Source organism: Eptesicus fuscus, chromosome 22 (assembly GCF_027574615.1).
Source record: "Eptesicus fuscus isolate TK198812 chromosome 22, DD_ASM_mEF_20220401, whole genome shotgun sequence".
Taxonomy (NCBI): Eukaryota; Metazoa; Chordata; class Mammalia; order Chiroptera; family Vespertilionidae; genus Eptesicus; species Eptesicus fuscus.
The window spans coordinates 7,865,661-7,888,670 of record NC_072494.1 but is presented as its reverse complement, the minus strand read 5'-3'; the positions used below and the strand labels follow the sequence as shown (position 1 = coordinate 7,888,670).

At 54.2% G+C, this 23,010-nt stretch overlaps 1 protein-coding gene across 1 annotated transcript; it reads right to left on the bottom strand.

The window, feature by feature from the left end:
* Nucleotides 1-17,594: 17,594 nt before the first annotated feature.
* Nucleotides 17,595-21,106, bottom strand: TAFA3 (TAFA chemokine like family member 3). The gene is made up of 4 exons (XM_028154077.2): nucleotides 20,992-21,106; nucleotides 20,234-20,383; nucleotides 19,260-19,384; nucleotides 17,595-17,669 (listed from the first exon to the last, which is right to left on the bottom strand). The coding sequence occupies exons 1-4, from the start codon at nucleotides 21,104-21,106 to the stop codon at nucleotides 17,658-17,660; spliced, it is 402 nt and encodes a 133-aa protein (XP_028009878.1). The 3' UTR covers nucleotides 17,595-17,657.
* Between the last annotated feature and the right edge of the window lie 1,904 nt (nucleotides 21,107-23,010).

Below are 23,010 nucleotides of genomic sequence, written 5' to 3'. Positions count from 1 at the left end.
TGACGCCTGGGGAAAACATTAAAATCATACCTACTTTTCCTACCACCTTCTCCAGCGCCCTCAAGCCGGTTCCTCTTAGCACCTTCCCTATTGCTGTTTCTCCAGCTAACCTGCTTGGACGCACTTTGGGCCTTTCTTAAGCATTGTGACTTCTAGAAACTTGCTGAACCTGAGCTTCGGGTTCCTTATTTGTTTTTTGTATACACACACACACACACACACACACACACACACATTTCTTGTTGATTTCAGAGAGGGAGAGGGAGAGATGGAAACATCCTACCTAATAATAGACAAATATAATAATAGACAAATATGCAAATTGACCGTACCTTCGCTATGCCCACAATTGGCCAGGAGGTGCAGGGGGGTGGGGGGGCGGGACTCGGGGTGGCCGGGGTGGCCGATTGGGCAGGCGGGAGGCTGAGCTCGTGTTGCCAGCAGCAGCTCGAGCTCAGCGTCTGCGCCATGGCTGTGCTTCGGCACAGAAGGGGCCTCTGGGGCAGCGAGCTCACATCCCGCCGTGGACCATCAAAAGCGGGGGAGCTGGGTGCCTGTCTGCTCAGGCACCAGGCCTTTCAGAAGCCTCCACCGCGCCGTAGGCTTCTGAAAGGCCTGGTGCACCAGCGGAAGGGACCCAGCTCCCCCCCTACACGTGCATGATTCAGTCATGCACTGGGCCTCTAGTCAATGATAAGAGAGAATCATTGATCGGCTGCCTCCTGCACGCCCCCTACTGGGGATCGAACCCGCAACCCAGGCACGTGCCCTTGACCAGAATCGAACCCGGGACCCTTCAGTCCCCAGGCCAACATTCTATTCACTGTGTCAAACCAGCTATGCCTCAGGCTCCTTCCTTATTTGTTAATAAAATCGACTTCCCAGGGTGGGCCCTGAGGATTCAGGTGAAGTGAATTATGCTATCCTGTCGCACACATCGAGCGCCCATACAAATGTGGCCCCCCGTGTTCTCACCTCTCCGTGTTCCCAGCACACACCGCAGCCCCTCAGATCAGACTTGCCACCTCTGACGCGCTCCTCCCCGACTCGTCTTGAACTCGCCCCATTCGGCCAAGACCACAGGCCAGCTCCCCCAAAGCGCCTCTGAGGTCGGTTCTGCGACAGGAAACTGGCCCTGAGCGTCTGAGTGACTTCCCCGAGGTCACTGAACCCCAGAGGCGAGACCACAGCACCTCTTCCCGCCCGGGGTGCGCCCCCGTCCCTTCAAACCCGGCCCGGCCCCCCACGTCCAGCCGCCGCCCCGCTCCTCCCTGCGCCCGCGCCCGCGCACCTGAGTCCGGCCCCCGGGGCCCCTTTTCACCGTCGGACACCCGGGCCGAGGCCGGCGTCTGTGTCCCGCCCGCGGGCAGGGCCTCCCGGGCTGCAGGGGAGCACGTGGCGGGGCTCGCGCGGCTGCGCGGGAGCTGCACGCGAGGGAGGGCGTTCTTGGAGGGGAGGGGGCTGCGGTGGAGGGTGACCCCACCCCCCGCGCATGCTCCGACCGCGGGGGCGGGGCAGAAGGCGGGAGAGCTTCGCAGCGTGGGTGCGGCGTGCTGCGGGCGGGAGCTGCGCCGCGTCACGCACACGCTCGACGCCCGAGTCGCGCGTACAGGTCCTGTGGGCGGCGGCACACGGAGCGGACCCCAGGCCCCCGGGCGAGCAGACACCTTGGTCTGCGGGGAGGGAGGCGGCCCAGCAGCGGGTAGTGGGCCCAGCGGAGGGTGCGGGTGCGGAGGTGCGTGCACAGGGCCGGCCCCACCAGCTACGCGCATGCTCCCACCCCTGCGGGCCGAGGCTGGGCTGAGACCCCTGCACGCTGGATGACGCTGCAACTGCCTTAGCCACCCGGCCAGGGATTATTTATCTATTATTATTATTATTATTATTATTTAATTATTTAATATATGTTTATTGATTTTAGAGAGGAAGGGGGAGGAAGAGAGAGAGAGAAACATCAATGATGAGAGAGAATCATGGATCTGCTGCCTCTTGCATGCCCCAAACTGGGGATGGAGCCTGCAACCCCGGGCATGTGCCCTTGACCTGGAATCGAACCATGATCTCCTGGTTCATAGGTCTGTGCTCAACTACTGAGCCACGCTGGCCGGGCATGAGAATTTATTTTTGTTTCTTTGAGAGTCGCATTCTGGTGAGAGGGAGGTGAGTGTGACCTGGGAGAGCAGAGCATGAATGGCCTCAGGTCGTGATTTTGCTGGGACTGGACAGAGCTGTGGCATGTGGAGTCCTGCCAGCTGCCCCTGCTCCTTCCTGGAGGGAAGCTTCCTTGGGGACAGCACTCCTGGGGTTCCCCTCCTGATCGTCATTCGGATGCAAGTGGATGTTTAACTCAAGAAGGCAGAGGGCTCACCGGTTACCCACATCACAGCGTGGCAGTGGTTCTCCAGCCTTCTCTTACGGGGTCAGCATCAGAAAAGCAAAAGACGCGGGAAGCAGGGCCGCCCCGCTAGGTCCAGAATGACTCCCTACTGTCAGCTCACCCTTCAGATTCTTCCCACGCTCACCACCTGCCAATCAGGACCACAGCTCCTGAGCAGACATGATTTGCAGACCTGTCAACCCATCTCTCATCGACAGGCTATCTGAGCGTGGCCTTCTCAAATCTCCAGCCAGCCAGCGTTTCCTGTGGAGGCCCCACTGCCTGGGAATTGGACTCCCACTCCCAATCTGTCTGGCCATCCCGATTCCCCCACTCTCCCAGGTTCCTTAAAGCCTTGAGAGAGTGGATGCATTTTATTTTATTTTTTTAAAATATATTTTATTGATTTTTTACAGAGAGGAAGGGAGAGGGATAGAGAGTTAGAAACATCGATCAGCTGCCTCCTGCACCCTCCCTACTGGGGATGTGCCCACAACCAAGGTACATGCCCTTGACTGGAATTGAACCTGGGACCCTTGAGTCCGCAGGCCGACGATCTATCCACTGAGCCAAACTGGTCAGGGCAAGTGGATGCATTTTAAATGCTTACAGCCAGGGACCAGGGACGACATCCTATAATGCTCTGACCTGGCTTCCCATGACCAGTTGAACTCTTCAGTGTAACTAGTGCCAGGCCAGGGCAGGAGTCCTGGCCCAAGTGAGGACCCTGGCCACTCCCCGATCACATCCTCCTGCACCGCCCGGGCCTGGCTCCCCACCTTCTGCCCAGGGTCAGCCTCTGATGCCTTTTCCTGGAACTCTCCGCCTTCCCTCCACATCTGATCTGTGCAAGAAACGATGATAGAGCTTAAGCTCACCACTGATTTGGACGAAAGCCCTGGTGACTATTTAAATTGAAACACGTTGAATATTTCATGCCAGGTACATTAGAACAACCAGCATTACTTATTGAAGGCTGATCACCCATCAGGGGTATTAATACATTTTGCTTTGGTGTCAGCCCAAGGGAAATTAGCTTCAAGGAGCAAGGTAGTAGGCTTTGGGTACTTTTGCCTCAGGAAATAAATCTTGTGTGGATGGAAGGTGTGGCCTAGTGGTGACATCCAACCTTCCTCTGGCTTGTCAAAACTTCTCCTTTAAAAAAAAATATTTTTATTGATTTCAGAGAGGAGGAGAGAGATAGGAACATCAATGATGAGAGAATCATTGATCTGTTGCTGGGGATCGAGCCCACAACCCGGGCATGTGCCCTGACTAGGAATAGAACCATGACCTCCTGGTTCAGAGGTCGACACTCAACCACTGAGGCACGCCAGTCGGGCTGTCGAAACTTCTGGAAGGCTTACCAGGAGGGCCTTAAACCCACCAGGTGGCTAGGAGTCCCACCGTCACATCCTGGACACCGCCAGGGCGGGCTGAGACGCAGCTCTCTCCAGCAGCTGTTCATTCCCCAGTGTCTAGCTCCTCTGGTTTTCTGCAGAGGACAGTCAAGGAGTGAGCAGGCCTCCGTGATCAGAGAGGGATTTGGTTGATGCCAGAGAGAAACTCAGCAATGAGCGGCTCGGTTCTCTCTTGCCGGACTGCTGTCTCCATCATCTCCGGTCTCTGACGCTGCTCCCTTTGGCCTGTGCGCGCAAACTCATTTACAACCACTCAAGCTGTTTGAAGCCGCCAGAGATTTCATACGGAGAACTGGATGCTTACAAAATTGTTGGAAGGGTTGCAGGAGTGGGCCCGCCGCTGAGCCTCCAGGGGTAACTCATGAAACTTCCCCCAACTGACCCACCAGAACTACTGTCCTTCTCTTTGCCTGATTGTATGGCCATGCTGATGTTACTCTACTGTTACAGAAATTAAGAAACGATAAGGAAAATGTAATTTCATACAAAAGCAATGTAAAATTTTAGTTGTATTTTAAATATTATATCATAAATATATGGCTCTTTAAGCCTATGGATGTGTGTGTGTGTGGGTGTGGGGGGGGGGGTTCAATTAGAAAAGGTTTCCTGGGAGCATTTTATGGGCTTTTGAACCCACAGGACAATTTCACTTGTACATTGCATCCTGCCTGTTTATCCCGCTTTGCTCCCCTCAGCATCCCTCCCCCCTTTTCAAGTCCAGCCTGTTAGCATCAACAAGGGTGGGGCCCCTCCAGCAAAAAGCAAGAAAAAAGTGCCATTAAAGTATTAAAGAAGCCCCTTCCTTCCTTCTCCACCTTCTCTCCTGACTTGTTATGGCGTTCATTTGCTACTTAATGTCATTCTAAGTGTAAAAAAAAATTAAAAATTTGAATTATTAACATAGATGTTACCATCCACCTTTACTTCATGCAATTCCAATTTTAGTGCAAATGTAAAGTCATTTAGTTCCTATGCAGAATCACCCAAGTTACATCACTTACATTTCATAGGTTGAACATCCGTGTGCATTTGGTGCTTACCAGAGTAGCAGACATACACAAGGCGAATCCGGCTGTCTTCATTCTACTTCCTGATGCAGGCACATCCTACCAGCACTCTCCTCACAGCTTGCCGACCGACGAGAGGACTGAAAGGAAAGGAACTCTGTTGTGCTGTCTTCCCCTTCCTCTCTAGGTCATCATAGGAAGGAAGGTTCCTTCGTGGCTCCTGTTTCTTAGGAGAAAGTGTAGCCTCTGGGCTGTGAGGGTGCTGCCACCCTCGCTCTGTCTCAGAGGGGACATGTTCACATTTTTACTTTGAAATGCAAATTACAAGAGCTGTCAATAAACATTGATCAGTTGTCCCCCCACACACACACACACACATGCCCCGGTCAGAAGTCGAACTCACAACCCGGATACGTGCCCTGACCAGGAATCAAGCTGGCCACCTTTGGTTGTATGGGACTACACTCCGACCAACCAACCAAGCCATACCAGCCAGGCCCCTTTATTACTGATAATTACGTGCCAGACACATTCACTCCCTTTCTTCAGATGGGAAAATTGTGGGTTAAAAACATCAAATGACTGGCCCAAGGTCACGCAGCTCGTCAGTGACAGAGTGGGACGGAAACGCAGATCTGTGCAGTCCTTCTGACCGTGGTCCCAGGCGCCTCTACACATGGCAGGTGCCTGAGTTCCTGGCACGCAGCAGGGGCTCCCTAAACGTTCCCGACGTGAGTAATTCTTAAGTCTCTGTCTTCTGCCCTGATTGCTCAGTCCGATGCCTATCACTAATGCTCGACATTCCAGTTAGCTGCCCCGAGGTCACTTCCACTGAATGTATCTTCTCATCCAACTAAATGTCCCTCTTCCTCAACGGGTTCCATTTCTCCTCATAATACCACCATTTTCTAGTCCCCACGCTAACACTCCCACAGTATGCACGTATCGTTCCTCAGCCCTCCCCGCCCCCACCCCATACGTGATCCGACATCGAGTTTGGTGGCTTTTCTCTGTGAGGTGACTCAGGTTTCCATCTTCTCCACCTCTCTGAAACCACTCTGACCTCAGCTGTCCTCCCCTGAGCTCATGACCAGCCTCCAGTCTCAGAGCCCATCCCCTTGAGGACCCGTCTCCATCCCCTGTCTTCTTGGATCCTTAACCACACATATCCCCAAATTCATAGAGTCTGATGGTGGGCCACATAGAATTGCACTTTATGATGAAATGACATGCTTGTTTAGGCTTGGGTTAGATTGGAGTGGGACCTGTCTTTTGTTTGTTGGGGGAAAGGAGATTGGTGGTTGCATGTCAGCATAAATAAAATATAAAGGCATGCCCTCCAGATCTCATCATGCTACAAACTGCCCCGTTGCCCTCCCAGATCATAGCGTTCTGCCTTTTGCCTCTGACCTCCCACCATTTGCTCCAAGAATCCAGTTCCTATTATTATAAACAAATAAACAAATTTAAAAACCCCTGCTGTTTTTGTATATTATGCTTACTTATTATGGTTGTTATTCATGGCACGTTTTCTAGGCACAAGAAATTGCATAGAATAAATATTTCTATGACTTTAAAATGTAAGCAGGGAATAATTCTATTTGTAATTGAAAATTATAAACATACTGTTAAGAATCAAGTGTGCTGCTACAGGGACTACAAAGATGTTGAAAGGTAATACTATTGGCTTATTGGGTCAGGAATTATTGGACAATTAGATTTGGGGAAGTGGGGAGGTAGCTACCTCCTCATCCTTAAGATAGTCCTACCTCCCAACCCAGGGGGTCCCTATCAGCTTTGGAGCCAGGCCACCAGGAGAAGGGGAACGAGGGTCTGTGAGTGGGGGTCCAGAGAGAAAGCAGTGCACCTCTTTGGGCCCTAAAACCACTGATCCCCTCCATCCCGCACTCTCCTCTTCTGTCCCAAGACCAGAGCACGAGCAGTTTAAAGACCGTATCTGTCAAGATCCATGAAGCCTTTGCAGACCATTCTGGAAGTTTACACAAATCTGATGATCTCCCGCAGTGAACCCAATTACAGGAAGTTCTTCCAACAAGATTAGCGTCCAATGGATTTGCTGAATGTACTGCCAGCAGCCTTGGCCAGCAACGGGGCAGGAGCAGAAGGCGCACAGACTCTGTGCCTTTCTCAGCCCTTGCCTTCACTCCCCTTTCCCCTTCCCACTCTCGGAAACTTCTGGATCTTCAAAGGCGGAGGCTTGGGAGTCACACAGGCCATTCATTCAATGATCGGCATCCGCTGGGGCAGAGTTTCGCCTGGTCACTACCACATCCTGCCCTGCCCTTCCCTCTTCCAAAGCGTGAGCACCCCTCATCCTCTCTTCCCCGCAGTTGCTGCCCACAGGGGAGTAATAATGGAACCAAAGGTGGGAGCCGGCATGAAAGCGATTTTTCCTCCCAGAGGTCTGGGCGTGGCTTGGGTGTGAATTGGCCAGTAATGGGGTGACTCAGAAATGTAATCAAGATACAAGTCTAGCCGAAACCCGTTTGGCTCAGTGGATAGAGCGTCGGCCTGCGGACTCAAGGGTCCCAGGTTCGATTCCGGTCAAGGGCATGTACCTTGGTTGCGGGCACATCCCCAGTAGGGGAGTGTGCAGGAGGCAGCTGATCGATGTTTCTCTCTCATCGATGTTTCTACCTCTCTATCCCTCTCTCTTCCTCTCTGTAAAAAATCAATAAAATATATTAAAAAAAAAAAAAGATACAAGTCTAAAGCCATCCTCCCTAGGAGTCACCTGCCCAGCGTTTCCTTTGGCACCGGATTTCTAAATCTACAGGAGAGCGGGGCTTGTCAGTCCATCTTCACCATCCCCTCCACCATGCCAAGTGGTGCCGCAGGCCTCCCTCCCCTCCACCCTCCCCACAGCCCCGCTGCAGGCCTCCCTCCCCTCCACCCTCCCCACAGCCCCTCTGAGAAGGTGGGCGGCCACCCCTCCTTCACAGAAAGTGAGGATGGAGCTCAAATGACACTGAGCTGGACTGGACCCCACCCCAGCCTGATGGACCCTGCCCAGGCCTGGCCCACAAGCCCAGGCCTTTCACCTCCACCTACCCAAGGCTGCCACTTGGAATATCTGCGTGCCTGGCAAACAGGAAGTACCAGGGAGTGGAAGGCCCCAGGAGCCTCGGCCTCCACTGAGGACTGAGACCCCCTCCCCCACATACACCTCCTCTTCGGCAGCAGGCAGGGCTCCATTGCCCACAGTGGTAACTGGCTTAATGGGGGACAGGCACTCACGGGAGGGCAGTGGAGAGAGTATAGCACTTGAGGTCGGGACCTGGCATGAGACAGTGGAAATACTTAGCGAAAACCTGGGTTCGAGGTGCATTTATTCAGCCTTTTGACAATGTTAGCTTTTAGGGTTATTATCCTAGCTGAGCGACCTCAAACAAGCCACTTAACCACTCTCCGTTCGTTCATCAGACATTTCTAACGCTGCGTGCTGGGTACGTGCTGGGTACACAGACGTAGAGATGGGCCTGCCCTGGGAGCTCCCAGCCTTGAGGGGCAGACGCCCCCACCCCCCACCATCACCCCAGGTCTGTGCTGTAAGAGAAGCAAACTCAAGATGCAGAGAGGAGCGCACGGAGACTCCTAACCCCGGTTAGAAAGCCAGGAAGGAGTGCCTGGAGGAGCTGCCGCCCCACCCTTTCTTTTTTATATTTTAAAAAAGAAAGATGTTTCTTTTCTTTTTTAAAATATATTTTATTGATTTATTACAGTGAGGAAGAGAGAGGGAAAGAGAGCTAGAAACATCGATGAGAGAGAAACATCGACCAGCTGCCTCCTGCACACCCCCCACTGGGGATGTGCCCGCAACCAAGGCACATGCCCTTGACCGGAACCGAACCTGGGACCCTTCAGTCCACAGGCCGACGCTCTATCCACTGAGCCAAACCGGTTTCGGCTGATCAATGTTTCTAACTCTCTATCCCTCTCTGTAAAAAAATCAATAAAATATATTAAAAAAAAAAAAAAAAGAATTAGGAGGGATAGAGAAACCAGAGAGATGGGTCCCGGATGGTGTGTACCTGGCACCATCCCTTCCCCAGGCTGGATCTCGGTTTTCCCACTTTGCCTACTCTCTTCAGCAACTGGTATACGGTTAAATAAGATAACGATGCCTGGCCAGCGTGGCTCAGTGGTTGAGCTTCGACCTATGAACCAGGAGGTCACGGTTCAATTCCTGGTCAGGACACATGCCTGGGTTGCAGGCTTGGTCCCCAGGGCGGGGCGTGCAGGAGGCAGCTGATCCATGGAGGATCAGACCAGTAAACAGGTAGTTTCCACAATCACATTTCCCCCTCACAGCAGCCACGGGGAGGTCCAGGGCTGAGACGCTACATCCCGATGTCAGTATAAATTAGGAAACTGGCCGAAACCGGTTTGGCTCAGTGGATAGAGCGTCGGTCTGCGGACTGAAAGGTCCCAGGTTCGATTCCAGTCAAGGGCATGTACATTGGTTGCGGGCACATCCCCGGTAGGGGGTGTGCAGGAGGCAGCTGGTCGATGTTTCTCTCTCATCGATGTTTCTAGCTCTCTATCCCTCTCCCTTCCTCTCTGTAAAAAATCAATAAAATATATTTAAAATAAATAAATTAGGAAACTGAGGCCTAGAGAAGAGCGATGACTTGCTTAAAGTCACAGCAGATCATGGGGGTGCCAGGACCCACACTAAGGTCCCACCCTCACTCCAAGCCATTGTCTTTCCACAGAGACAAGCCTTAGGCCAATCCCTAGGATCAGAGTTAGACTAAGGAAGCCAGGTGGGCCTCAGAAGGTGGGGGAGAAGGGGTGGATGGAGCAGTGGCCCTGAGCACCCAGCAATAGCCCCCACGCAGCGGAGTCGGAGAGAACAGGCAACTGAGCTTGGAAGGCTCTAGTCCTAAATGCAGTGCGATCATTCGTTATTCACATGAAGTCCTTCCCGGCCTGCAGCCCTGCAGGGCAGCTCGGCCCCGCCTTCCCCAGACACGAATAATCTGTTCTGAGAGGAAAGAAGGCATGCTTGGACCCCGTTGTCAGGCTGGCTCCCGCTACTGGCTCCCATCTGCTGCCTTCATGCCTGGAAGTAAATAAAGAGACGGGAGGCTAAAAACAAGCCGGTGGGTAGGCTGCTGCCCGTCTGAATATCCCATCTTGAAATGCCCTCTCCAGGGGTGGCTCTGGGGCGGTGAGAAAGGTCACCAAAGCCTCAGATAGAACCCAATCAGCTGTGGGTGGGGCTTTCGCTGTTCCCGCCGAAGGAGAGACATCAGTAAGCCTGCCCTTCGTCAGGAGAGCCAGATGTTGGGGCTGGTGGAGGGGGGCCTGTTGGGGAGCAGAGATGACAGGAGATTAGCAACTTCTTTCCCAGGAGTGAGAGGCACACGTACCCAGGTGCAGTGGGAGGATCCCAGGCCAGGGTCGGGGGAGTGACTGCGGGTTCCCTTGGCCACACAGCTATTTATTCATTCATTCATTCATTCATCCATCCATCCATCCATCCACCGGCCAAACAATAATTGGCAATGACCAGGAACCAGGCACTGTGCTCGGTTCTAGGAAACAAGATCAATGAGGCACAATCTTTGTAATCAGGGCCTTCCGATTCTGGGGGGACAGGGCGGGGGGGCGGGAGACAGACAGGTTAACTGCTGAGTGGACGGAATGCCGTCCGTCTCTGCCCAGTGGGGACACACAGAGGCCATGGCCTATTCTACCCGCCGTGTCTTGAAGTAGGGCTTGGGAAGCAAAGAGGGAGGAAGGCGTCCCAACATTAATAACATTCAAGTCAACAACGTGTATCGGGTGTGCGGACATGCCAGGCAGGATTCTGAGAGCTTTACAACATACACCATCTTTCGCCGAACGCTCCCAATGGCTCTGTGAGGCAGTTTTACTGTGATCCCCATCTTACAAGTGAGGCCCCGTGTGGTGAAGAGACTCGTCCAGTGTCAGCTTGGGGAGCTGAAGTGATTTAGTGGCACTGGACTCACTAAAGTTTGGAGGTGGGATGTGCCTTCCAGGAGGAGGCCAGAAAGGCAGGCCGGGGTCAGGCCATGAAAAGCCTCCGCGTCCTGGCTGAGCAGCGTGGCTCTCGTCCCGCCGGGCAGGAACGCACGGCCTGCTTCGTGCTCTCCGAGATCACTTGGGCAGCGGACGGGAAGCCGAATCGGAGGCAGCAAGGCCAGGCGGCCAGGCAGGAGGACGTGTGAATGGTCCAGGTGAGACAGAAGGAGCTCATGACCACGTCGGCGACGTTGGCAATAGAGAAGGAGAAGACTTCAGCACCAGGAGACAAAATGGACAGGAATTTCTGGCCACCCAAAGGAGAAAAAAACACGCTATGCAGAGTCACACAGCCCTGAACAGGTGGCCTCGTCATGTCCCTTACCAGGCTTGGCAAACTGCCCCTTCAGCTGGTAAAATGGAGATGAGAAATGTAAAATGGAGCCCTAACCGGTTTGGCTCAGTGGATAGAGCGTCAGCCTGTGGACTGAAGGGTCCCGGGTTCGATTCCGGTTAAGGGCACGTACCTTGGTTGAGGGCACATCCCCAGTAGGAGGTGTGCAGGAGGCAGCTGATCAATGTTTCTCTCTCATCGATGTTTCTAACTCTCTATCCCTCTCCCTTCTTCTCTGTAAAAAAATCAATAAAATATATGTATTTTTTTTAAATGTGAAATGGAGAGGAACATGTGGGCGCTGAACCTGCTGGGTTCTAACTACTCTAGACCATGCTTTTCCTTCTGACCGTGAGCGCCTTGAGGGCAGGCGCCCAGCCGAGGTATTCTTCGTGTCGCCAGCCCCCAGCACTGTGCCTGGAACACAGCGAGTGCATTGGAGGCATTCACTCAGGAAAAAGTGAAGCAGCCTCTGTCTCGGTTTGTGTAAGCCTAGAAGCCGATCCTGAGGCTAGGGTTCATTCGGGAGGTGCTTTATTTGGGAGGTGACCCCAGAAGATGCCCATAGGGGACGGGAGAGCGAGACAGGTGCCCTGGAGAACGCGGGCCGTGTAGGGTAGAGGTCAGTCACCTCGACGGAAGCAGGAGGAGGCTGGGCCTTCCCCACCGACTCCTGGTGGAGGGCTGCCTCTGTGGACACGGACTCTCCTGCATTCCCGACTTGCCCAGAGCCCAGGTACACGTGCTTCACGGTGAAGCTGAAGTCCTCAGGCAGCAGGATGCCAGTCTGGGCACGCAGACATGGACGCCCGGGGCAACAGGGGAGCACCAGCAGCGCCTCTACAGCCATCAGCGCTCCAGAGTCAAGTACTAGTTTACGGTAGAGTAACACATTAACCACGTTAGCCATGCCAGGAGAACGGTCAACTCCAGGACGTGACGTGACGGTGCTTCTTCCACAAATTAATGGCTTTTTGAGGAGGGGGCGGGCGGGAAAGGATTACAGATTAAAAGAGACGTAGGAGATGTATCAACCAAATGCAATATGTAAGCTTTGGATCCTCATTTGCATAGAAGCACTGTAAAAAGACATGTTTTGTATAACCAGAACAAATTGAACACGGACTGAGCAGTAGATGATATGAAGAAATTACCGTTCATTTAGTTGAGTGCGATGATGCTACTGGCAATGTTATTTTTTTTAAAGTCCTTATCTATTCGAGATTTTACCCAAAAAAAAAAAAGATGCAGCAATGGTGGCAAAATGTTAACAGCTATTAAATCTAGGTGATGAGTGTGTGGGAATTCATTATGCTCTTCTGCCTGCCTTTCTGCCTGTTTGAAACTTGATAAGAGAAGGAGGGAGGGAGGGAGGAGGAGGGGACCCCAGGCTGCCTGGGTTCGAATCCTGGTTCTGCTGCTTTCTAGCTGAGTAAACTTGAACATGTCACTGAAACTTCATCTGGCCCTGGTCGGCTTGGCTCAGTGGATGGAGCGTCGGCCTGCAGACTGTATCTTTCTGCCTCACTCAAGCCTCTGAAACCCAAGGAAGCATTAATGCCCCACCCTGGGAAAGAGGCTTCTGTTTTAGTTCCTCTCTGGCGCCTTAATCCACTTCAATTAGAGAGTTTGGAGCAGTTTTGTTTTTTGTTTTTTCCTAGCCTCCCTTAAAGGTAGGAGTTGCTTTGAGACTCTCGTATGGCCCATGGGTTGCAAACAGAAATCTGCCAGGAGCCTCTGGGAAAGCTTGTTTTCTTCTCATTGCCTTGAACCTGGCTGTGATTTCCGGAGCTGCAGCAGCCATGCTGTAACCAGGAGGCAAAGGCTAAGAGCATTTCAAGGTGTCAATCCATTGCTGAACCTAAATTAACAGAGGCACCTGCCTACTTCCAGAGATCCTGATATACAAAAAAAAAAAAATAAATAAACCTATTTTTTATTTTTTTAATATATTTTATTGATATTTTTACAGAGAGGAAGGGAGAGGGATAGAGAGTTAGAAACATCGATGAGAGAGAAACATCAATCAGCTACCTCCTGCACACCCCCTACTGGGGATGTGCCCGCAACCAAGGTACATGCCCTTGACCGGAATCGAACCTGGTACCCTTCGACGCTCTATCCACTGAGCCAAACCGGCCAGGGCAATAAACCTATTTTTTAAACACCTCTTTTCTCCGTGTTGGTAGCCAAGTTGTCTGTTTCTTACCGTTGAAAGAATTCCTAAGAGGGCACCTCATTAGCTACAATAATTCTCAAAGCCATAAAGAAAATATAAAGAGAGATCACTGCAAATTAGACATTCTTTTTATATTCTTCCCTGTACCTGTATCTTTAAAATGCCCTTCAGTGAGCATGTATTTACATGGTGATCAGGAGGGGAAATGGAAATGGAAACCACTGGAAAACAACAAACTAAACTTGCAAAACCCAAGGCATAGAGGCAGCTTGATCCACGGTCAGGAGGCAGACCCGGATATGACCTTTGATGTCCAATTTCCTTATCTATAAAGCGGAGATATTTCCTAAGTATTTCCTCCCTATGGCTCTTGCTAGAATGAAATAAGGTAGTATTTATAAATGTACCTGGTGCTAAATAAAGATGCATTTTTGTGCTTCTTATGAAAATAGGAAGTCAGATATAAGTGGCTGGGGTTAGTGCTTGCAAGGAGGAAAGATGAGGGGGTGGGAGCCTGCACCAGCAGCCTCAGGCCACACCCCATACTTCCAGTGCCTACTGTACCCCATCTTGGTCTCTGCTGACCCTGTGCAGGGGGCAGCCTCCGAGGAGGAAAATTCCCACACCAGCTCCATCCATCTCTCTCCCTACTTACTCCTCTCTGGGATCCGATCCTGTCCTTGTTACTTTATCGCCTTCATGGGCCTGTGTATCCTTGAGGTTATTGTGCAGAATTCCGGGCGTAGCGCCCTTCCCCCTGCTATCCATGCAGCATTTCAATGGCCCTCTCCAGCTCACTGTCTCTCTCTCCTCTCCTCTTTGTTCTGCCTCTCAAGGGGCTAATTACCATTCACAGGCATGTTCTGTACGGTTATATCTTCAATGTTAAAAAACGTGAGTGGCAAGCGAGGTCTCCAGTCTGAAGTTTCTCCTTTGAAGCCTTTTAACAAGTCACCAGGGACGGAAGGCACAGCAGCGATGTCTGGAATACCGAGTCAGGGCCTGCAAGCTGCTGCTGCTGCCGGGGAGGGACGCCACGCCCCGTCCCAGACGACCCTGGAGGAGGCCCCTCTGGTTTCCTCCCGTGCTTGTCTGGAGGCCTCTACAAGCAGGATGGAGCCTGCGGACAACCTCACCTACAGAGAGGTCATGGCCTCCCAGACGCTCATAGCTCCAGGGACACCCAGCCGCACACCCCACACTCACCCTCCCACCCTAGGCACTTCCCCACCCCTCAGACGTGACACACACTCTGCTCCAAACCCTCACGTACAGGTCTGTGCTCACACTCAGCCCACCAGACACAGACACGCCACAGTGATCGCTGTTCACCGCGTGCCTGCCGCGTGGGAAGAGGTCCCGCACTTTGCTCTCAATCCGTGATACTAATTCTGTATCGGGCAGGGTCCCTGTGCCCAAGGTCACACTGCGAGATGCTAGCCCAGGTCAGCCTCTCTCTCAAGTCCAAGCTCTTTCTACCTCCCCACACCTGGAACAGGCTGGGGGTGTCCACCCCACGCAGCTCCCTCAGGACCACGTGTCCCATCCCCAGGCAGCCTGACACCCCCCCTCAGCTAAAGCAGCCCTGGCTGGCCACTCCCCAACTCTCCTATTTCTGTCAGCCTCTCCGCATCCAATGTTTGACATTCTCTGGTGTTTTCTGACCTTAAGACAAGAATTAAAATTTTAATCAGCAAATTACAATGTTCACTGAGTTCATGACTTTGGTAAATGTCACCAGTGGAGTTAACCCCCCCCACCCCACCCCCTCCAGTCCCTACCCCACATTAATGAAGCCTGTGTCACTTACGGCAGGGGGCGGGGGGAGGGCGCGCAGAAGGACTGGGATGGGGCTTCCCGTTAGCTCAAAGCCCAGCAGCTTGTGGACACAGCAGATGGACACAGGGCCGGAGCCTGCTCCCTCCCTCCCGGGCACAGTCTCAAGGGGTGGGGCGTGGAGAAGCCCACACCCTGGCCTCGGGGAGGGCAGGCTCTTACTGTCTGACTCCGCTAAAGCTGTCTCATTTGTAGCCTAAATAATTCACTCCCCGACCTCTCAAGGAGCATTAGAGGAAAAACAAAACCCGACCCAGACCTCCTGCTCAGGTTGCGGCTGCACGCCAGGCCGGCCCGGAGGCTGGGGAGAAGACCTAGGCTGCGGAGATGAGAGACGGCCCGCCTTCAAAGGTTCCTTGGGGCCGGCAACCTTCCAAAAACAGTTTGGGGCCTGGTTCTGTATGGCACTCAAGCTAAGAATAGTTTCTACATTTTTAAGAAGTTCTTTTTAAAGAACGAAACAAATGAAATAAACAAACACCAAAGGAAAAGATACCAAAGAGACTTTTTTTGTGGCCTGAGAAGCCTTAAAATAGTTATCACCTGGTCCTTTCCAGAAAGTTTGCTAACCCTAATCCACGCCCCAGCCTGGAAGGTGATGAACTTTGACCTACCCCTTGACCACCTCGCCCAGTGACAGAGCCTCTTCAGTCGTCAGAGTTTTGATATTTACAGTCTAGGGAGAAGCTGGTGTCCTTGTTCACCCCATTACCCAAAACAAAACAAAGTCAAAGCAAGAAAAGAAACCCTGGAGTGGGAGGAACAGTCTTAGTTCTACTGCACAGGGGGAGAGGGAGGGAGGGAGAGAAGCAGGCAGGGACTGAGACTCAACCCGTCACCTGAGGGTCAGAATTCAGCACTGTCCACCCCTCTGCAGTCTTGACACCCCTCCCCTCCAGACCCCCCGGCCCCCACTCTGCATCCCAGCCATCCCAGCTGAGCCCAGCAGTCACTGAGGCTGGAATTCTCTTACTGATGAGCTACCCAAGTCGCCTGGGTCTCAGTCCCTGAAGCCTGTGTGTCTACCCGGGAACCCTGGACAGAGCTTCCGCCCAGCCCAGCGGGACCTTTGAAGGGCTGACCAGCCTGGACCCCACCCAGACCCTCTCTTAGCGCCCGAGAGGTACAGCCTAAGGATTCTGGAAGAGATGGGTCAGAGTGGGCAACAGGGCTGCCAGCTCAGTGTCCCAGCTGTAACGGCCCCGTGACTCTGGGCTGTCATGGGGCCCGAGGGCACAGTGGAGATCCAGCGGCCCCACATCCCCCTGTGTCGGCATTCTGGGTCATTTCAGGTAGGAGAGCAGTGACCTTGGTAAAATTCCTGCTGTGGGATCTCCCGAGAAAAATGTTGCTGCTGTCCAGCCAGTTCTTTGAAGGTTCCTCTTCCAGAGATAAAAACAACATGGGCCCTGGCCAGCTAGGCTCAGTAGATAGAGCGTCGACCTGCGGACTGAATGGTCCTGGGTTCGAGTCCAGGCAAGGGCACATGTCTGGGTTGGGGGCTCCATCCCCAGAAGGGGATGTGCAGGAGGCAGCCAATCGATGATTCTCTTTCATCATTGATGTTTCTCTCTCTCTCTCTCTGAAAAAAAAAAAAAAAAAAAAAGCAACATGGAGGCAGGGTGGGAATCCCACATCCAGGCCAAGTGAAAAGGTCAGTAGTCAGAGAGTTGGAGGCCCACGCTGTGATGCCTTGGGCAAGTCACTTCACCTCTCTGGGACTGTTTCCTCACCTGTTCAAACAAACAACAACTCCAGGTGCTCGGACGGCGGTGATTTGAAGGTCCTGTCCATCCCTCGCCCAACAACGAACAGCCCAAACCGGGCCCCACGTCGGCAGAAGCTTCGCTGGAAAGTTTGGCTTCATCTCTGCGTCCCTTCCGCAAGTCAAGCCAGGCCCAGGCAAAGGCTACGCAGCCCGTCTGCAGAGGGACACGTGTCTTCCTCCACCATGTTAGCAGTTCTGGGGACGTGGGCTCAAGTGAGGGAGAGAAGCGGCGGGTGGTCAATGTCACCTCTTGCCTTTGTGCCCTGTGGCCAGGGAGTGGCTGAAGAGCTGTGGGAATCTCATCCCCACTCCCCCAACACGCCCACAGCCTGAGGCCCAGAAGCCACAGTCCGGTACCACCTGCCTATGATCGAAAGCGTCTTTCGTCCGTTCTCCCACCTGACTGGACACGCCTTGAGGGCAGGTGTTGTATCGTGACCTTCTGCTGGGTCCCCCAGGGGAGCCCAGCACAACACTAGGTATATGGCTGGAGGTCTGTCCATATCTGCTGAGCAGCTTCACTGAAACGCCCCTGGAAAAGGGGATGCTGCCTTTGACCTGGGGCGCGTGTCCAGGTAAGGGAACCTACAAATTTGCTGGCGGATACCTTGCTTCAGTCCACGGCTCAGTCACGCTGTTCTGCCAAGGCCATGGCCCCCAGAACTATCGTGTCACCTAGAGAGCAAGGGAGGGGAGAAGGTTAGAGACGGGAACGAACACTCCCAGGATATGCAGGTCACGCAGGTCATTGCTGCCCTCCCTCCCCGCTCAGGAAGCCCAGCCTGGGAGAGCATGGCAGGGTGGCCCAGGCGAACAGAAACCAGGCACGCCTCTCCACAGTGTGCTTCAGATTAGTTACCGAAATTGCCAGCTCAGTGATCTGCAGCCTTCAAACCCAAACACAGGAAACAGTGACAGGCTGGCCTGGTGGCTCCGTTGGTTGGAGTATTGTCCCATACACCAAGAAAGGTTGAGAGTTCAATTCCCAGTCAGGGCACAGACCCCGCTTGTGGGTCCCATCCCCGGTGAAGGTGTGGATGGGAGGCAACCGATCCATGTTTCTTTCTCACATCGATGTTTTTTGTTCTCTCTCTCTCTTCCTTCTTCCCTCTCTAAAATCAATGAAAAAAACATATCCTTGGGTGAGGATTAAAAAAAATAGATAGTGACAAATGTTACCAGCGCTGTGGGGAGGGTCTCCCTCTCTTCTGGTCTTAAATATTCTCAGGATGGCGGTCTCCTTGCCTGCCTGCAGAGAGGAAGCTCTTCTTTATACGGAGAGCTGTCGCTCCCTCTGTTCTGTGCTCTGAAAATGTTGCTCATTCAGAACCCTGAAGGCAGCCTTCCCTTCTGTGTGTGTGTGTGTGTGTGTGTGTGTGTGTGTGTGTGTGTGTGTGTTTGCTTGCTGTGTGTGGGAGTGACCGGGGAAGGCAGAGGCAGAGTTCTGGCTTGCCCCCCACCCCGGTACCATCATTTGTACAAACGGTGATGACAGAGCTACGGACTGGTTAACCGTGACCCTCATGGACTTGCTTACGCGTCTGATAACATTTTCATGACCCCTTGTTCTGTGGGGCAGGCAGCAAACCATGAATTCTCCCGGGTCACAGCCTGGCAAGGCAATTCAGCTAGAGGAAGGCAGGTGTGAGCCACGGGGAGCTGGGAATCCTGGGAGTGTGGGACGGGGTCTGTGTCAGGGGTGGCCGGGCAGAGTGGCTACAGCAACGTCCCCTCTGAATCACCTAGAATCTCTGTGGTCGGCAAACTGCGGCTCGCGAGCCACATGCGGCTCTTTGGCCCCTTGAGTGTGGCTCTTCCACAAAATACCACGGCCTGGGCGAGTCTATTTTGAAGAAGTGGCGTTAGAAGAAGTTTAAGTTTAAAAAATTTGGCTCTCAAAAGAAATGTCCATCGTTGTCCTATTGATATTTGGCTCTGTGGACTAATGAGTTTGCTGACCACTGACCTGCTTTGTTCCTGCAGACCTGTCTTTTTCCAGGAGGCAAACTCGCTCCAGGCCGAGGAGACAACCAAGGCTTATGACGCATCAGGAAGTTTGCTCAGGAGGACAGGGCATTTCAAATCCCGAGGCCCTGGCTCCAGACCCCAGAGTCAAGACAGAACTGGGGGACTGTCTGGGGCTGTGCCCACATGGTTTGCAGGTCCCTCCTTAGGACACCGACGTCTCCCAGGGCTCCTGCGCCCCCTTTTCCGTCCCAGAGGGAAGGGGAGCGGGAGGAGGATGAAGCATCCATGGGTAGGTACCTTGGTGGTTTTGACCTTGTGTCCCCGGCTGCAGCTCCAGCCCGACAGGTCCGGCAGCACCTTGCACTCCTCCCCCGGCAGGCAGGGCTCCATCTGGCACCACCACCTCTGCAGGACGATGGAGGCTGTGGGAGCAGAGCAATGGGGCAGCGCTAAGCTCTCTGGGAGTGCAGTGTGTGGTGGGGGGGGGGGGTGTCTGTGTGGGATGAAGTGCCCACCTGCACACACCCCTGGCTTGAGCCCTGCATTTGCCTGTCTTTCCCCTACTCGGGCTGCCCAGAAAGGCCCGGGCACACAACCGCGTCAACCTCAACCCACTGAGCCCTGATCTCACCAAAGACAGTGTGGGGAGAAGGCAGGGGACCTGTGTCGAAGGCAACCCTCAAGCTGAGCCACCAGGTCATTAGCGGAGAGGCTCAGTCCCAACACGCTCCTGGGTGTATGTGAGCAAGTGTGCGAGCCGTTCGGAGGGGTCCACAGAGCAGGCGTGCACAAGCAGGTGGGCATGTTTATAGTGCTGCCACGTGAGCGTGAGAAAATGAGCATGGCAGGGGCCGTGGGAAAGGGAGTAGGCCAGGAGTGAAGGAATGCATGGACGAGGGACTCCCACGTGCCCACGTGAGAGGGGGCAGAGGTCCAGGTGGAGGAGGCCTGGGAAGGAGGCCACGAATGCAGGAGTGAGTGTGAGGTGATGAGTCTAACGGGAGGTGAGAGGATCTGTGTGAGGCGGCGCGTCTGTGTGTGTGCCAGGCAGTGTGTGCCAGGCAGTGGGTGCCAGCCGGAGGGAGGTTTCTCATCTATGAAACGGCATGGTCACGTCTGCCCGCCCCCAGAGGTTGCCCCATCATCCGAGAGCTGACATGGAAACCCTGAGATGGAGAGGAAACTGTATCCCCAGCAGATGGCGAGGCCGAAAAGACAGACCTTCTTATCTCTCCCATCAGGCCCTCCCGCCAGGCCGGCCTCCCACTCACCGTCCACGCAGGAGGGCTTCGCCCGCGTGGTGCCAGCCACCTGGCCGGAGGAGCAGGAGCACTTGACGGTCTGGGAGCGCTCCTCGATGCGGTTCCGGTTGCAGCAGCGGTGAGAAGCCGTCACCTCGCAGGTGCCCTGCTTCACGGGGACTGGAGGGACCAGCAGAGGATCAGGGGACCCTGCTCCTCCCGAACCAACCCCCACCTGGGCACTCCTCCACCCCCTCCTCCCAGGTCAGGGGAGGAGGAAATGGAAGAGACCTTCCTGCTGCCTCCGTGTCCCTGTCCTTCCTGCTTCCCCAGCGAAGACACACGCATCACACTCATGGCTTCGGGCAGAAGAGGACGCCCCAGGCCAGCCCACACCTCCCAGCTCCCTCCGGGAGGGCAAGGGCCCCGGGGCTTACAAAGCGTGGGAAGGATCATCCGCTTACACAGGCTTTCCATCCCAGGAGGAAAACCACAGAATTAGGCCAGGAGGCGAGACTGAAGCCCCCACCCGGGGCCTCTCTCCCTGCAGAACACCTTCTGGCCTGAAGGGGAAGGTGAGCCACGGCTCTGCCCACGTTTCCGGGGCCAGGGCAGCGGAGGGGGCAGCGTTTCCTGGGTGAAGAGCAGAGGAGGAGCCAGAACCCCTGGAATCTGTGGGCTTGACTCAGCCTCAGAGGAGATCTGCCTGCTGTCGAACGGGTGGGGTGGGGTCCAGCTCTCTAGTATCCTGGGACACCTCTCCCCAGGTCCCACCACCTCCCCCAAACCTGTGGGAGCTGGAGGCTGCAAGGAAGCCGAGGCCAGGAGGGTCCACAGCCAGACCAGGCAAAGTGCCGGCAGCCAGCCGCCCGTGCTCCAGTTCCGCGCGGCCCGCTGACGCATCCTGCAGAGAGAAACGCACACCTTGCTCCACGCCGGGCACAAGCAGCCCCAGCCCCTCCCCCACTCTCGAACATGTGCACTAGGAGGCAGGTAGGGTGCACCCTTTGTCCCCAGGCATCTCCCAGCCTGGCACAGACTCAGGGTAGAAAGTAGTGAGTGCTTTCCTAGCTGAAAAGGGAGCAGGGAGGGAGACGGTCCTGCTGGAACACGTTGTGGAGGTGACATTTAGGAGGGGCCTTGGAGGGTGCACCAGACACGGTCCCAGGGAGGGCTGAGCCCTGGGAGGAACCATAATGCTGACTCCCAGTTCTGGGAGCACTTGACCCAGGCACTTCCCAAACAGGGTCTTGGATCCTCCACAGCTGTCCTACTACGTAGAATTATTTGTACCTATTTTACAGAGGAGCACACTGATATTCATGAAGCCCACAGACACACTAAACAGTCATCAATCAAGGACTGGCTAACTGTATTGGGGAGCATGGTCCAAATGCCGTCCCATCCAGGCAGCTGTGGAAAAGAATGGGTAAACGCTTTATGTGCCAGGCATGCAAAGATCTCTAACGATAATCCACTATTAGGGGGCGGGGGCGGGGGCGGGGGAGCGAAGTGCAGGACGGTGTGTATAAAATGTGTAAAAGGGAGGGAGTATATGTGTTGTTCAAATATGCATAAGCTAGCTCTGAAAACGTTCAAAAAAAAAAATCCTGATGACATTGGTTGTCACCAAGAAAGGGAACTGGTTGGGTGGGAGGTAGAAAGGTAGAGAGAGACTTGTTTTTGTCCCTGTCGCGCTTTTACATTTGGGATTTTGAACCTAGCAATTCAATGTAAACAAATTTAAATTTGAAAAGGAAGAAATGAAATGGAGGCGAATAGAAGTCGAATGACTTGCCCAAGGCCAGGCAGCGTGTGGGTGGCACAGCCGGGGAGCCTGCCCCATCCCCACTGCACCCCCTTGCCTCTGCTCCCCTACCCTTCCCTTCGCCTCCTCCATCCTCAATGGTTCGGGCCTCCCAAATCCATCCCAGAAGATGGGCTAGAAATGGAGAGGACCCCAGGGAAGCAGAGGCACAGAGCAGCGGGGGGGCTGCTGGGCCCCGGGGCATGGCTGGGCTCCCGCAGGTGCCAGCGCAGTGCTGGGAACAACAGAGGCCAAACCCAATGCCAGGACCTGGCAGCTCCCTGGGCAGGGTGCTGGGTCTCCCTACACCCCGATTCTCCCCATCTTCAATGACCTCCTAACTCACCTTTATTGGGAGCTTCCAGCTTCTGTCTGTTCAGCCACGGGCCTCAGGCTCACTCTACCTAGACACGTAGGAAAGATTCTTCGGGGGGGCTGCAAGGGACAGAGGGAGCAATTGATTGGCCCTTCTGAGGGTGGAAGGGGGTGGGCTGAGACCTGAAGCAGAGCCCAGGATGCCAGTCTCTCCTGTGCCCTGGGAATCTGCAGGGGTCCTTGCAGGCTGTGGGAGCATGTAGGGTGCTGAGCCTCAGAAGAGGAGCTGAGGGAGTTTCTCTGTCCAGGAGGAAAGCAGGGCTGATGGTAGGAGGCGTCTAAGAACCAATGCTGTCACCTGTCTGGCCTTGGGAGGGAGCTGAAGGGCAGGGCAGGGCAGGGGTCCGGAGCAGAATCCCACAGGATGCTGCTCCGAGGGGCACCTGGGACAGACCCCAAGGTCCTGAATCCTCTTTGCTTCCACCTCTTACCCCCCTCACACCTGCTTCCTGGACTCACCCAGGGATGGCTCAACTCTGACACCCTCACCCCCATTCCCACTCCACGGGGCCAGCCGGGGGGCCTCCAGCTCTCTGAGCCTCAGAGTCCCCAGCCCCAACAGCCTCTCCATTTCTTCCTAAGACCTCTCCTCCCTCAGCCTCCAAAGGGAGGTGGACGGAGGCAG